The sequence below is a fragment of the Lissotriton vulgaris genome, chromosome 3_1 (genome assembly GCF_964263255.1).
Source record: "Lissotriton vulgaris chromosome 3_1, aLisVul1.2, whole genome shotgun sequence".
Taxonomy (NCBI): Eukaryota; Metazoa; Chordata; class Amphibia; order Caudata; family Salamandridae; genus Lissotriton; species Lissotriton vulgaris.
Window position 1 is genome coordinate 2,010,039,025 of NC_141689.1, and position 16,129 is coordinate 2,010,055,153.

The following is a 16,129-nucleotide window of genomic DNA, read 5'->3' on the forward strand; positions in this document are numbered from 1 at the left end:
TTTACAAGTTAGTTAAATGTTGTGTGCCAGCAAAATTGTCAGGCCGTTCACTGTACAAAATCCTCTAACTTTGCTGTCAGAGAGAGAAAAGTAAACCCCAATCTAAAAACAGCAGCAATTTGTAGGAAGACATAAGCCGACACTTGACCTCTGTTTTTGGCCATACAGCAAATGTTACAAGATAAAAACATGATTTAAAGTCTTCTTTATTGCTCATTCACCTTCTGAAAGAACAGAACACCTGTTCTTTGTCAGTTTGAATCAGTAGGTACTAAAAATAGCCCTCACTGATAAAATATGACCCACCATAGCAATTGGGCAAGTAGATTTCTTGAGGCCTGATGTATAATTTAATTTAATTGTGGGTTTATATAGCGCTAGAATCGACTCACGGAGGAGTATCTCCGTGCTTCGACCGCTGGGGAACCCGTCCTGGCTCACCCTGAGAGATGGTCCTTAATGGGTATCTCTAAGGTGCGACCAAGCATCCCCGGCGGTCTGGGGGAGCCGTTGTGAAGATGAGGCAAGCTAATGCCCAGAGTTGCTGAGTGTGGTCCCTGACTGGAGTAGGCACCGAAGCGAGAATTATCGAGCCCGCTGACCCTGGTCCACGACCCTGCCGTGTCGGGAATCGAACCCTGGTCCCGGGCCGTCCTCTGCTTACGGGTCTGCCGCCTCTAACCAGTGAGCCAAAAACCTAGCTCACGTATAGAGTACACATGAACCCCGACTTGCCTTTAACCTCTTCACTGCTGATGACGAGCTCAGCTCGTCATCAGCTACTGCGCTCGTATGCTGATGACGAGCTGAGCTCGTCATGTAACGCGGGATTTTCAAAAACGTCGCACACAGCGTGAAAAGCCGCCGCAGCGATGCGGTTAAGTTCACTAATAGCATTTTCAGGTCGGGGGTAGGAATTTTTCCCAGTCCGTATTTAAAAACTGTCACTTCTAATAAATATAATACTAAAGTGCGATGTGGTAAAGCCTTTTCCATTGAAATGGCCACAAGCTTTCCCACTGACATGCAGTTTTACTGATAAAACCATACAGCATACACACTATAATGTGTAGAAATATGGTTTCAGTAAATATTTATAATTTGCACATCACCAAGTAAAGTAGTTTGATGTTGTTTTGATCCCATAAAAGGTTTATTTCCATCTCTCTTCAGATATACACAAAGAAGTGCTTGCCTTACTACTGAAATAATATATATTTCGAAATCTTTATACTATTCCTCTACATGCTATTTAAATGTTGCGTTCTCGGCCCGATTGTCAAACAGTTCACTTTAAATAATCCTTTAACTTTGTAGTCAGAGAAAGAAAAGTAAACACCAATCTCCTGGACCAAATACTCAGAGTTTTGTAAGAAGACATAGGCTGGCATTTGACCTCTATGTTTGAATGCATAGCAAATCTAACAAGATGACAGCAACATTTAAAGGCATCTTTATTGCTCATTAATTTTCTGAATGAAGACCAGGCCACAGTCGCCATAGCGAGTGGGTGACTAAATTTCTCAAGAGCTCCGCTTGCAGCCTTGCCCAGCTGGAGGAATCCGAGCTCCAAAAATGTGACTAAGTTCACACGTAGAAATCTACACTGGAAGGCTGACTGTTATCCGGCCTCATTAAGCCCTTCACGGCCAATGCCTTCTGCCTGATGATTAATTACAGTCAAAAAGAGACTAAGGGCCAGATGTATCAAGGCTTTTGCGACTCGCAAACGGCCTTTTAGCATGATTTACTATGTATCAAAAAATCGCAATTTAAAGAATCGCAAAAAATTGCGATTCCTTATTTTGCCATAACATTTAAGGAATCGCAATTTTTGCGATTCCTTAAATGATATGTATGTATCTTTTTGAAATTGCGAATTTGTGTTAAGAAATCGCAAATTACCACCAACTTGTAGTTGGTGGTAATTTGCGATTTCTTTAAAAAATGCCCTATTTTGCATTTGTGAGGGTGGCATGTGACACATATACATGCCCATAGGGCATGTATGTGTGCCACATGCACACACATGTAAATTTCAGGGGAGCAGCAGGGTGTCTTTGAGACACCCCTGCACCCTTGAAATAATTCTCAAATTCGCAATTTGAGAATTATTGCACTATCATTCCTATGGGCCTCCTGGCCCATAGGAATGCATTGGAAATTATTCTTTATTTACGAATTCGCAAAATGCGAATTCGCAAATAAAGAATATTAAGGAATCGCTAAAAAATAGCGATTTTGTACATACATTCCATTTTGCGAATTCTAAATAACGATTCGCAAAAAATCGCTATTTAGAATTCGCAAATCGGACTCTTGATACATCTGCCCCTATGTCTGAAGGAAAAACTTCAGACTGGGAAAAATCTGATTACTTTATCCGAATTGCGCTTGATCGCGGTTGGACTTTATTTAGCCCTTAATCCCAATCAAGCTCATCCAGATGACGTCTGCAGTTGACGCGTAACACTGTTTGGTGCTACTTTTAATTTTAACTTTAAAACTTCGTCTCTCTGGTTCCCCTTATTGAATTTGGTTTGTGTGGCTGTCACTCTGTTCAATAAATTATACTCTATTTGCAGGATTAGTGGCATTATTACTTGTGGTGAAATATCAACCACCCCAACTAATAATACACTTTCTCACACACTGCATCTATATGGCTATGGTGTCGCTAAGATCGTCATTCAGAATGCCAGTCCCCTGAGTTGATCTTTCGTGAACTTCTTGTCATTTTTGATCAGGAAATATGACTCCTTATGGGCTTACATCACTCTGCCACTGCAGCATCTCCGGGCTGGTCTGGCTATTCTGCTTCTCAGTGGGCAGGACTTTATAGGACTGCTTCAGTGCTTGATGGGCTGCATGACTCAAAAATGAAAATCTGTTTCAGACCCACTCTAGACACAGCCCCTAGCAGCGTATGGCTGGTTACAACGTTTTGCGAGGACTGATCTTTATTTTCAATATCTGTCCCTGCAGGGGATACGAACTTCAGCCTTTATTCACCTGTACGTGTATTTGAAATCCCACACTGCAAGCTGCCAGCATTCTCTCCAACTGTCAGTAGCAATATCCTAGCCTCTTTAAAGAAATAATTTTCTCTTTGGGACATGTGCAGTACCAGAGTAATCAAACTGGGCATCACAGCTCTATCACGGACCACCCCCAGCCTAGTCAATCATTTCCTCTCCAGTGGTGTCTTCTCCCAGGTACTCAAACATTATCCCTATTATAAACAAACACAGCCCTTCTCCAATCTGCAGATCATCTCTGGCCTAGCTTATGATGCAAAGGCACTAGAATCAATCGCCTCCCATCAGTTGTCTTCCCACCTGGAGACAATTGGTTTCCTAAGTGACTGCCATATAGGTTCTGGGTAAGCCTGTGCACAGAGACCGCTGTTCTTAACACCAGGGACCAAATCAATCAAATCCACAACCAGTGCCAACCCTAAATGTTGATCCTGTTGTGTGTTAATGAAAATATTGCCTACTTCAGCTTATTTCAGAGGAGCTGCACTGAGGTGGTTTGCATTAGTCTTGAAAACCTATTCCCATCATGTTTCACTTGATGATTGCTCAACCATCTCCAGAACAGTCAACAACGAGGCTGTTGAGACGGCTGTTACTGTTTAACATGTATCTGGCTGCTTTTGCTAGCGTTTTTAGACTTCTCCATGTAGGTTGCCACATATGCGAATGATATATAGTTTCAAATGAAGCTTGAAGATGATCTTGGCAACCTACACAAATGTTCTTGCGGTCTTTCACAGGTTCCCTTCTAGATGCAGAACAACTAGTTCTGCCTCAACGACAATAACCACGAAATCCTGTTCCTTATCCTATCATCCTTTCTATCCTATTCCCTTTACCTAGTCTGTATGAATTCAAAATGATGCAGTCTGTCTGTCGTTGGTTTAGATACAACAGGATCTCATCATTCTGACTTTTAAATTCTGTCACTGGCTCCTTGCAAAAGAGTGTGTGACTTAAAAAAACTACCTAGTGAATGTGATGCTTTATGGTCATTTAATGAACTACTTCACAAAGCTGTTCATCCATAACTTACAAACCAGAAGCCGTAGATCTGCAAAAAAAGTCTCTTGATTATCTGTAAATACGTAAGGGGCTTGGTTGTCAAATGTTTCATTTTCAGGGCTGCTCCTTGTGGAGCTGCCCCTACTGCATCTGAGACTTGACAATGACTTTGGCGAGTTCAGAATAGCCTTCAAGAGTCCTCTTTTCTCTCAGACCTTTAGATAATGTAGACTCCTCTAATGCCGTCCTACTCTCCTCTAATGCCGTCCTACTCACCTACTCCTGAAAGTTCTGGTTGGCCAGACACCTAAAGAGCGCATGCTTCTTTTACCATGGCTTTATGGCTCTGTTCTCTGAGGGTTTGCAATCTGTTGGGGCATTTAGATGATGAATGCCAGAGGCAACATCCACCTTTACCTGATTAACTTTTCCCTAGTTTCCATAGTCAGATTTACATCACCATCACCTACTACTCACTTCTCCTAATATGTAAGCGACCCCAAAGTGCTCTAAGGCTATAAACATTTCAATAGAAAAAAGCCCCATAAATAAGTTAAAGTTGCGATGGCTTGGAGGGGATAAGGGAGTGCTGTTCAATGTAAGAAAGTGACTGCTGAGATGAGAACTGTAGATGGTCAATGATGCGTCAAGCTGCAAATTGTCTATGATAATACTAACTGTATCCTTAGTAACCTGAAGCTGTTATTACTTTTTGTGTTTGAAAAAGATTCTAATGTTTCTTGGCATTACTTAATAGCCCTGCTCTCACATCCAGTAGAAACCACCTTTACAGCTAGACCCAGTGCTACTGACAAGGAGAGTTGGGAAGCAGTCTTCTTCTACCACGATGTCTGTCCTTCCATTTAGCTGGCATACCTTGCCTCCTTTACATTCTCCTTGCCTGCCCCTGTTGCCAAACTGTGTGCGTACTATTTTGATTCCTTGTTGTACACTTCAGCACAGTTTTCTTTGCAAGCAGGATATGGGCCAAACTGAACTTCTAGAGAGAAAGACTGTATCAGTGTATTTATTTCCCAGATCTACCCCAGCACATTTGTTGACTGGATAAAATCATGAATGAACATCCTTCAATGATTTTAACCTGTCTTCTTCAGATTAGAAGACAATGGAAAACTATCTTCCCTACATCTGACTGCACACTGAGGGAATGTTAGTCGATTAGTCTGTTTCAAATCTGTGTGGCTCTTTTGTAACAGTTGTTGGTGGAAAGATGATAAAAACACATTATTTAGAGATCGATTTATTATCTTTATTTTAAAATGTGCCTTTACCATTATTATTTCAGATTGGTTTTAAAATATTGAAGATGAGTCCAACACAATGGGATTTTCCTGTGGAACTTTGCTGCCGGCCTATGGCCTTTGTAACGCTCACTGGTTTGGACATAACTTACAATGCCATCCATCGTGCAATATGGGATGCTTTCTGTGCCAACCGAAGAGCAGACCGGGTGCCAATTTCCTTCAAAGTTCTACCTGGTGACCATGAATTTCCAAAATGCAGACAGAAGGTAAAATTATTTTACAGTCTCTCCCTAGATGAGAAGCTTTTCAATCGCTCCTTTCAATAGGTCATTCCATCACTTCCATACACTACCACTACATGGCACTATCTTGCCACACAAATGCGAATGAGCACACCATATCCATTCATCTAAGTGAGTTCGTCACTTCAATGAATTTGTGACAATTTCTCTCTCTCTCTCTCTCTCTCTCTCTCTCTCTCTCTCTCTCTCTCTCTCTCTCTCTCTCTCTCTCTCTCTCTCTCTCTCTCTCTCTTTTTGTGTTTTTTTTAAATTTTTTTTATATATATATATTGAGTGGCTGGTCTATGACAGATTGTCACACCCTTACACAGCTCCACACTTATCTGTGGCCAAATAACCCTTCTCTCAAAACACACACTGGCTGATCAATAACATGCGCATATAGACCCAAATATATATGTTCATGATTAAACAAAGTACAGCTAACTTTGGACGGTACCTAGTGCACCTAATCAGAGTTTCAGAAATGTAGTCTTCGCACGCAGTTCTTGTTGTTGGATGTACCTGTCGATGTCCACATTTTTGAAAGCACTGTTTGCACCAAGAAAACCAGCATATACCTTGCTGCAACTGACAAACATGTTAATCAGTAACAACATTTTGAAACCCTTATCCCTGGTATATACAGAGATCATAGCAGTGGTTGAATGAATAGTTCTGCCTGTGCAGTTGCTAGCTAGAGAATTCTTTAAGTACTGTTTCTCTCTTGTGATTCCTGAGACAGTGTATTTTTTAAGAACTTCTAAATGCTTCCCCGTGATGAAAGCCTTCTTATTAGGGGTGTCATTTATTTGTTGAACTTTTTTTTTTAAACCATATTTTATTGGCATTTATACATTGACAGTGCATACAATTGTACGTATCCTGGTTCAGTCTTTGATTTGTTGAACTTTTTTGGGAACCATGTATTTCCTTATGTTAGATGGAAATCACAATTGTGGGTGCCAATGATCAAATCCACCTCATATTAAATGGCAAACAATCGTCCACTTTTAGGTTGTCGTGAGAAAGTACTTTTTTCTGGTACATCTATGGACTTGGTTTTAAGTTGGTAGCTTTTAAAAAAAACATTTTTTAAGGGATGCTCAAATACACTTTTACACACCTGACATAATGGTTCCTAATATGCATTGATATACCAACACTTCAGTAAGCATTGTTTCTTCTGCAAGTCTATTTTCCGGCCATCGACGTGAATAACACCATTGGTGTCTGGGTAGTTTCAGGCAAGAGGCAGTTGTTGCTTTGAAGTTCATGAGAAGGCATATATAGACCGGTGTCACGTAAATATTGTAGTCTACACTAACCATGCTGTGTAATAATAATAATATGTTCAAGAAACATGCGATTTGCCCGATTCTTTTGTTACTATTCCGTCATATTTGTTACAATCGGAAAATGGATGATTTTATTGAAAATTATGGGGGAGGGGTGAGATCTGGCGGTATTTGTTTAACTAGTCATTTATTCCGTTTTTTCCGGGCTGTCTTTTCAGAGAACGTCGTACGAATGGTACATTCCCAAGGGCATCCTGAAGACTGGCTGGATGAACAAACACCTCAACCTCGTGCCTGCGTTAGTCGTGGTCTTCTATGAGCTGGACTGGGACGAACAACAGTGGAAGGAGAAGCAGCTGGAATGTGCAACGAGGGTGGAGATTGTCAGGTGCAGTGCTCGGCTTTGCATTGTACTGCTGACAGTAGAACCTGTAGTCTTCCCTGTTCATAAACGACTGAACATTCATTTAAAAATGTTGCATCAACGTCTGACACAACATGTTTCTAACTAGTTACATGCGCAAAATCGGAAATCCGGGATGATTTCCAGCTACCTGCATTATTTTATCCTCCAGGGAGCACTCGACCATTAATTTCGAACTGTTTCCTGGACTTAAACTGATTTATGTGGGAAAAGAAGATTATCCTTAGTATATGGAGACATAGGTTGTATTTTTAGGTCTACTTCACAGCACAGATGTCGCCTACCTTATGTGATCAACAGAGAGCTTTCACAGCACTGCTGAGAGGTGCATAGTTAGTTCTGGCAAAATGTTGATTTCCTTGAGTACAGATTTTGGTTGTGCTGAAGTTGTGTGCTTCTACTGAAAGTGCACTTGCACTTTTTTCTCTGTCGGAAAGCTTATAGTTGGCGCAGCAGGATCGAGTTTGTTACGATGACAAGCCATTGATCAAGGCTATTATAAGTCTTATCTGATTAATGACAAAGACAGTAGAGCGGACTTACTTATTGTGAAAAGCATATGTAATAGCCAATTGGGCTTTCGAGGTATATGGTCATTACATTGTCTTTAAGTTTGTAGAGAGGTGTTTTATTAAGAGAATCTGACAGATCATCGTTGTAAACATAGCTTTCCGCGTTTGTTACCCCCCAATGACAAACCCCTATGGTAGAAGTTTGCACTCTTACAATCCTTGTTGCGCCCTTTTTAGGATGGGTTGTATATCGTTTTGCCAACTGTAGTTGTCTTCATATTTGTAATTTTATGGCTGTATACGGATAATTGCCTTGTGGGAAAGCTTATGCAGAATACAGTAGGCTTGAGTTTGTTCTGGTGATAAGCCAGTAATAGGAGCTATAGGCTTGATTGATTCCTTGGTAAAAGTTCTGTCAGAGCCCATAGGTCTAATCATTTAAATATGAAAGTTTACGACAAACGCTTTAAGCCTGACCTATTTATTGTGAAAATAATATGTTAAAGCTAATAGGCCTTAAAGAGTGGATTATTTTTAAACTGTGCTAAATCCTGTAGGCAGGTATTGTGTTACATGTAATCTCATAGATTGCAATAAATCTCATATGTTTTTTATACAAAGTTGCGTCTAAGCTAGTAGGCATTACCAGTTGATTTTGATATGCTTTTATTAAAGTCAATGTTAATTTAAGAACGTACTATTTTAAAGCATTGTGCTAGAGAGGTGTCAACCTACATGGAATACAGGAGGCCTGAATTGGTTATGGCGACAAACCAATAACAAAGGCTGTGAACCTCCTCTTGTTCTTTGGGAAAAGTTATGACATGTGCCATAGGCCTGATCTCTTTGTGATGATAAGTTATGAAGCCGTGATACATTACATATTTTAACATTTGAAGATGACCGCCATGTGTGATGTTTATTGCACAACCCTCTTGGAATGGTTTTGAACATAGTCTACCATTGTTCTTACTGCTTCAAGGTGGCAAACATTTTGCTTCTGAACTGGTAACTATGTTGGAACATTAAAGCAACAATAATCTATGTATAAAAGATGTCAGCCCACTATTATGTATAATTTTATTTTTGTACTGGATGCATATGCCCACCAAGTTTAGGTGTGGGATGTTTTTCTTCATTTCTACATTTTATTAATTTATCTTCCATATGCTTATTAAATGTGTTAGCCTGTTTTAATGCGGTTCAGTAATTTGAGCTAGTGGGTCTATGAATGTATGAGTGCAATGATGAGTTACAAAGTGCATGTATGATTACTTGATTGCCATAATTCATCAAAGACTGAAGAAACACTGAGTTATAAGCACAACCTATTGGTATTACCAGTGCTTGTCTTTTACCTCCATTCCACATCACTCCAGCTTTTTACAACTTCCAAAGTATATTAAAGCTATGTTGAGTTCACAACAGCAGTAAACTCCATGAGGTTCACACGGTAACCATAGTCTATAATTTATTTTACAGGCAGAGTTTGCAAGGGCGCAATACAAAGGTTGCTGTTGTGTTGATACAAAAGAAAACGCCACTACCCCCAGGTATGACACTGATTAGTTCAACAGGACTGAGTACCAGAACATAAGCATTGCTAGTTCATGCTCTAGGAATTGTTTTTATGTATGTATGTATGTATTGCACATTTGTATAGCGCAAAACTGTCACCCCGAGGGTATCCTGGCGCTTTTGACTCTACTGAACCAGCTACACAGTCACGTTATTATGCAGTTCTGAAGAAAAGGTAGGTTTTTAAACTTTTCTTAAAAGATGGAAAGTCCTTCAGGCTCCTCGGGGACAGAGGAAGGGAGTTCCAAAGCTTGGCAACCGCGTGTCCAAAGGACCGGCCCCCCATCCGTAGCCTATGGATCCTCGGAACCACCACAAGATATGCTGAAGAGGAGCGCAAAGGTCTCGCTGCATGGTACCATGAAAAGAGGTTATGTAGCATGGCTGGACCTAGGTCATGCAGAGCCTTAAAGACCAGGCAGGATGATTTAAAGAGGATTCCCTGCTGAACAGGCAGCCAATGGAGGTCTTTAAGCGCGACAGAGGAGGAAGCTGCGCGCGGCCTAGAGAGAGCCAGCTTCGCAGCCATATTTTGAATGCGCTGCAGCTTATTGATCAGAGTGCCAGGAGCCCCTAAAAGCAGTGCATTACAATAATCTATCCTGCTAAGGATAATGCCACGCACCACCTCTGGCCTAGCCTGGGTCGGGAGCAGGGGAAGGAATTTCCCCAGCGTACGGAGTAACATCATGCATGTGGAGATGGTTTTGTTGACGAAGCCGTCCAACTGAAGGTTAGAGCCAAACATGACTCCGAGGTTGCGGGCGGAGCCCGCCGCCACCACATTGCCCAAGGAGGAAGAAGGCCAAAGGTCAGTCGGTAAAGGACGAGGGACACCGTCCGATGAGCAGAGAAGTACCTCGGTCTTTGAGCTATTGAACTGGAGAGAGTTGTTTTTCAGCCAGTCGGCAGTGGCGGTCATACAGCGATGGAAGGGGTCTGTAGACACAGCATTTTCTCCTTCGAGGGAGAAAATGAGCTGGGTGTTGTCGGTATAGTTGATCACTGAGATGCCGATGGATTTGATCAGACTGATCAGGGGACGGAGGTACAAATTGAACAGGATGGGGCTGATCGCTGACCCCTGGGGGACACCCTGTCCCACTCTCCTAATGCCTGATGAAAAGGGGGTAAAGCCACCACCTGGTGTCTGTTCTGAAGATAGGAGATCAGCCAATCTCGTGCCAATCCTGCTACCCCGGCCTCCTCCAGCCTGTTGATAAGAATGGAGTGGCTGACCGTGTCGAACGCGGCCGACATGTCGAGCAGCACTAAGAAGGCTGCTCGACCATTGTCGACCCGTGATCGAAGGGCGTCCAACACAACCACCAGTGCCGACTCCGTACCGAGGGCCGGCCGGAAGCCGAACTGGGCCACATCCAGACAGGTGTTACTTTCCAAGAAGCTGGATAGAAACCGGGTCACAAGCTTTTCCATGATCTTGACTGGAAAAGGAAGCAACGAGATTGGCCGATAGTTTGACAGACCGGTGGGGTCAAGAGTGGATTTTTTTAGGAGAGGGGAGACCACTGCTAGCTTCCAGCAATCTGGGACCGTGGCAGTGCTAAAGGACTGATGGCAGATAGAATGTAAAGGCCGGAAGAGTTCCTCCTGGAAAGATTTCCAAAGTTTGTGGGGAAGTGGATCAAGAGGGGAGCCTGAAGACACCCCACTTGCTAATGCACAGAACTCATCAAACGGGGGGAGAGTAAAACTCTCCAGCCACCGGTGAGCTGCCTGTTCTTCTGACTCGTCTAAAGTAGAAGATGATACAAGGACAGCCGAGGGCTGAGGACAAGGAGTGCCTGGGTTAGAAAGACCACTCAGAATGTTAGCAATTTTGTCCTCGAATGCTTTTGCTAGGGAGTCGCAGAGAGACTGTGAGGCCGGCCTTGAAAGGCCGTTAACTATTTTAAACAGTGTCTGCGATTTATTAGTTGCCTGCATCAGCGTGTCCTCAAAGTATTTTGCTTTGGCGGACTTAATCTAGGCTTTATAGTCCAGCAGTGCTTGTTTGTATAGAGCTTTGGCAGCCTCAGAGTAGGACTTCCTCCAAACCCTTTCTGCCTGTTTGCACCGGTGTTTCAATTGAGGAAGGCTGTTTGATCACCATGGCATGGCAGGTCTACGCCTGGCTCTAGATTTTCGTAGAGGAACCAGCGTATCCAGGGAGTTGGTAATTTGCTGACACAAGCTCGAATAGCTCGCCTCGACATTAAATTAAAACCTCCGAGGAGAAAAGAAGGAAGGTCAGGGTTGTTCAGAAGTTTGGACCACTGCCTATTAGCTTTGATGGAGTCCGAACCATTCCTTCTGAAGGATTCAGCGGGAAGATAGAGGGAGAAATGAACTAATGCATGGTCCGTCCAACATTGAAAGGCTATTTCCCTAATCACCACCTGGTAGGTTTCCGCAAAAACAAAGTCCAGGGCATGACCCTTCGTTTGAGTCTGAGAGAGTACCAGTTGTTGCAACTGAAGGTTGCTGCAGGCCTGGCACAGTTCTCTGTAGGCTGTATCTAGAGGCCCATTAGGCCACAGATTGAAGTCCCCCTAAAATAAGTAATCTGGCTTGTGAATTAGAAAGATCGTAAATTAAATCTACCAGATCTGGTATCTTGGATAATGCAGAACCCGGCAGTCTGTAGCAAAGCAGTCCGGATTGCAAAACACCTTTGTGTCCTTTGAGCGAGAAGCCCGTAAGTTCGAACCCTTGGACCGCTTTGACCTCAAATTGGGAAAAGGCCAAGAAGTCTCTAAAAATGAGTCCTATTCCTCCACCTCTATTCCCCAGCCTAGGGCAATGCATGATTTTGTAACCCAGAGGACAGGCCAGTCCGAGTTACACATCCCTGTCGGCTCGGGTCCACGTCTCAGAAGAGAGCACATCCAACCCATAAGAATCAATGAGGAGTGCAGTTTCAACATGATGTTTACAAAGTGAGCGGACATTAAGCAGACCGCAGGACAGCACCTCCGAATTAACGGAGTTGGTACCCAACGCATGACTTGCCTGGGGGTGTTGACGTAGCTGAATAAGCTCAGTCCTGGAGTAGGTTACAGGAGCTTGGGAATCGGACGCAGCGTGGCTGGCGCTGGACGCTTAAAATCCCAAGGGTGGGGAAGAAATGCTGTTTGTATATATGCTCACCTGCTTGCGATAATCCAGTTGGTTTACATACATGCATACATCAACCACCTACACTTGCCGCACTTAATTTCTTCCTTGCATCCTATTTTGAGCCGTGCACATGCTCCAGTGTATTCCTTTTTTAGTTTTTACGCCCACAGTGATTCTAATTAACAGTGGGCTATTTATGTGATATCAATGGTGTCATCAACGTTTTTCTCATGAGATCACATCTGTGATAGGGAAATTATATGCAGGGCTCTGCAATTTCTGATCTCTTCATCATTGTGCCAACTGCATGACGGGTTTACTATTGAACTTTACAAGGAAGTGCAGGGCAAGCAACACATTTTCCTAGCAACATACTCGACTCCGTAGCATCAATCCAGACCTGAGACATACCCAAATGAACTGCTTTCAGCAACTTCTCCACTGGTGAACCAGCCCTGAAAGCCACCTCACCCGAATTCAGCATAATTTCATCATTGCTACTAAAGACATAAACTGGAAAGCTCTACCCTCACCACTGAACATCACCAATACTTCAGTTGTTCATGACACCTTTCAGGATTCCATATGACAAGACGGATCTTGCCCCTCGTGAAGAAGGGCAACATAGGTTGCTAACAATTTTTCTGATTACGGTCTCATCATCTCCCTGCCATTGCAGATGAAAATTATTCGATACCCCAGATGAGTTCTTCAGGTTGGCTGATGGAACAATCAAGGTGCGAGTGCACACGCCGCCGGGGTTGGACTCTGATTCCTCCATGAGTGAGGCTCAATCGAAATCCTTCCGAGGATCGCGTTCTGGGGGAAACTGGCAATCCCGATCCCGGCGGCACTCTGCATCCGGCGGGGCCTCGGCCCGGGGGTACCCTTGACATTTGTTTTCTGCTATTTGAATGATGTCTGGTGGTTCCTCCTAGGGGGCTCACATTCATGTCTGCTGTGCTTGGATGGAGAGAGTTGCATTATGGGCTGATTCTCCCTCAGTCTGGTACTAGTGGGGGGTGGGCCTGGGAGTTATGGTCTGTAGGAGGGGATCCATTGCCATAGGAGACCTTGGGCCTCGCGTTGGGGGTCGGGGGTCAACCTTGCAGCAACAGTTATTTCAACAGTTTTGAGGTATGGGGTGGGGGGAGTCTTGTTTATGTTGGGCAGGAGTCGCACAATAGCATGAGGTTCCCTACACTTGTTCTGTCCACGCCCGCACGGCCCAGGGCTTGTGCGGTGACCTAGGCCGTTTCCTGATGGCAAACCACATGGATAATATCTCAGGGTCCCATGGTAACCTCCATATTCTCAGCTTGAATGTAGGTGGGATTTTAGATAAAGTTAAGAGGGGAGCGGTGTTACGCCAAGCGAAAAGGGTACTAAGGCCCTGTGCTTGCAACGTTATGGCTTTCAACAAGTTTTTCACACAGGCTTTGCGATTAGTTCCAGGGGGGTGGCCATCCTAGTGCATTGTAGAATTCCCTACATTCACTCCAAGAAGTGGGACGACACACAGGGGCGTTATCTGTTCATTAGGGGTATGGTCCGGGAGGACCCCCTGGTGTTGGGCTGCATCTACGCTCCACCCCCCTTGCATTGGGCGCTAGTTGAGAAACTGTTAGCACATCAGGGATTTCTGCCCAGGTCGCATTCGGCAGTGGGAGGTGACTGGAATGATGTTCTGGACATTACTTAGGACAGGTACAGGCCAGGGGGAGGCCCGGGGGTCGGTCACTCTACAAGGCTACGGGACATGGTGGTGGGGTTGGACTGGGTGGACACATGGCGGCGCTTACATGGGGATAGACGGGAGTACACATTTCTCTCTGCAGTTCACAAATACTTCTCTAGGTTGGATTATATTTTTGTCCCTATGGAAATGGCGGGAAGGGTGGAGTCGGCGGTGATCCTCCCGCGCGGACCTTCGGATCACTCTCTATCTCTGTTGATCTCCGGATAGGCAGGGGGAGACAGACATTTCGCTGGCGCCTCTCAGTGTGGCACTTGCAACAGGAAGACTACAGGAGACACATGAGTGAAGCAATAGCTGATTACTTGGTCAGGAATGTGGGTTCCGTATTTAGTGCCGGGAGGCTATGGGAAGCACTGAAATCCACGCTACGGGGGTAGATATTGCTTTGTGTGCGGCGGTCCGAAGGAATCGTCCGGCGGATCCAATACGCGCCGAGGTGGAGATTGAGGAGCTGGAGCGCCAGGGACGCATGGCGGGTGAGGGTCAGGGTGTGGGGCAGCTACTCCTGGCGCAACAGTCCTACGCGGCCCTCCTACTGGATGAGGCACGCCAGATCTGGCTCGCAACGCGCAGTAGAGTATGTCAGTGGGGGGACAAGTCTGGCAGAATGTTACATCGGCTCTGTCAGGGGGCCTTCCATGCGCAGCTTTTACCGGGGATACTCGACGATTCTGGTGCCCCAATTACAGTCCCGGGGGGTTGGAGGAGAGCTCCGCTGCATATTAGTCTGCCTTATATGCCCAGTCAGAGTGCCTACCGGAATTTATGGTGGATACGTTTATAGCAGACTTGCCCCCTAAAGCGGTGCCAGATGAGGTGCGGGATCGGCTGGAGCTCCCCCTGACGGAGGATGAGCTGGGCACGGCCCTGGGTGAGCTTAACTCTGGGAAAGCCCCTGGTCCGAATGCCCCCCCCCCCCGAGTTCTTCAGGAAATACCATCTACAGTTAGCCTCTCACTATCGGGCAGCTCTGGAGGAGACTCCCCCTGGACTGGAGACATGCGGAGGTCGTGGTCTTTCACAAGCCGGGCCGACCCCCAGGAACACCATGCCTCCTATCGCCCTATATCACTCTTGAATGTTGAGGCTATGGTCTTTGCCAAGGCGTTGGCTAATCGGCTTCTTCCTCATATCTCAGCGCTGGTCCACCTGGATCAGGCTGGCTTTATGCCCCAAAGGGCGACCAGGCACAATATTCGACAAGCGCATGTGGCGGTGACGGCAGTCCGGCAGTCCGGCGTACTGGGAAACAGGCTGCGCTCCTTCTTGCCGATATAGATCGGGCATTCGACTCACTGAGCTGGGTCTATGTATTTGCCTTACTGCCACGACTTAACCTTGGGCCTCGATTCCTGTCCTATCTGCGTCTTCTTTACACTGACTTGACGGCCTCAGTTCGAGTGGCGGGAGCGATTTCATCCAGTTTTCGCCATATCTATTTGCCCAGGCTATGAAGCCGTTGGCGGCGTGCGTGCGCATAGATGCGCAGATGCGCTGGTTCGAGTGGGCGCAGGGGCCTTCTGACAGGATTACATTATATGTAGATGATGTCCTCTTTTTCCTTACGGACCTCAACAGATCGGGGTCGCGTCTCTTGCAGATAATGCAGATCTTTGGACAATCATCGGGACTCTACATGAACCCTCGCAAGTCCACGTTATGGGTGCTGGGGAGCAGACACGAGTAGGTAATTGGACATCTGCACTACAAGCAGCGGTGGGGGGCCTCATGTATCTGGGGGTTTTCCTGTCGGAGGTCCCGGCCGTCTCCTGGGAGTGGAACCTGGTGCCGGTGTGGGAGCGAGTTCGGGCAGATCTCATGACCTGGTCACGTATGCCGCTCATTATCT

General features: G+C 45.1%; 1 protein-coding gene across 2 annotated transcripts in view; it reads left to right on the forward strand.

Annotated features, from left to right (window-relative positions):
* Positions 1-16,129, forward strand: part of TRAPPC11 (trafficking protein particle complex subunit 11) — a 461,933-nt gene that overhangs the window by 9,885 nt on the left and 435,919 nt on the right. For both annotated transcript variants that reach the window (XM_086962470.1, XM_086962471.1), the window contains exons 2-4: positions 5,350-5,574; positions 7,106-7,275; positions 9,306-9,376. In XM_086962470.1, coding sequence (XP_086818596.1) covers positions 5,371-5,574; positions 7,106-7,275; positions 9,306-9,376 — 445 coding nt within the window. In that variant the 5' untranslated portion in view covers positions 5,350-5,370. The remainder of the gene's footprint in view (positions 1-5,349; positions 5,575-7,105; positions 7,276-9,305; positions 9,377-16,129) is intronic.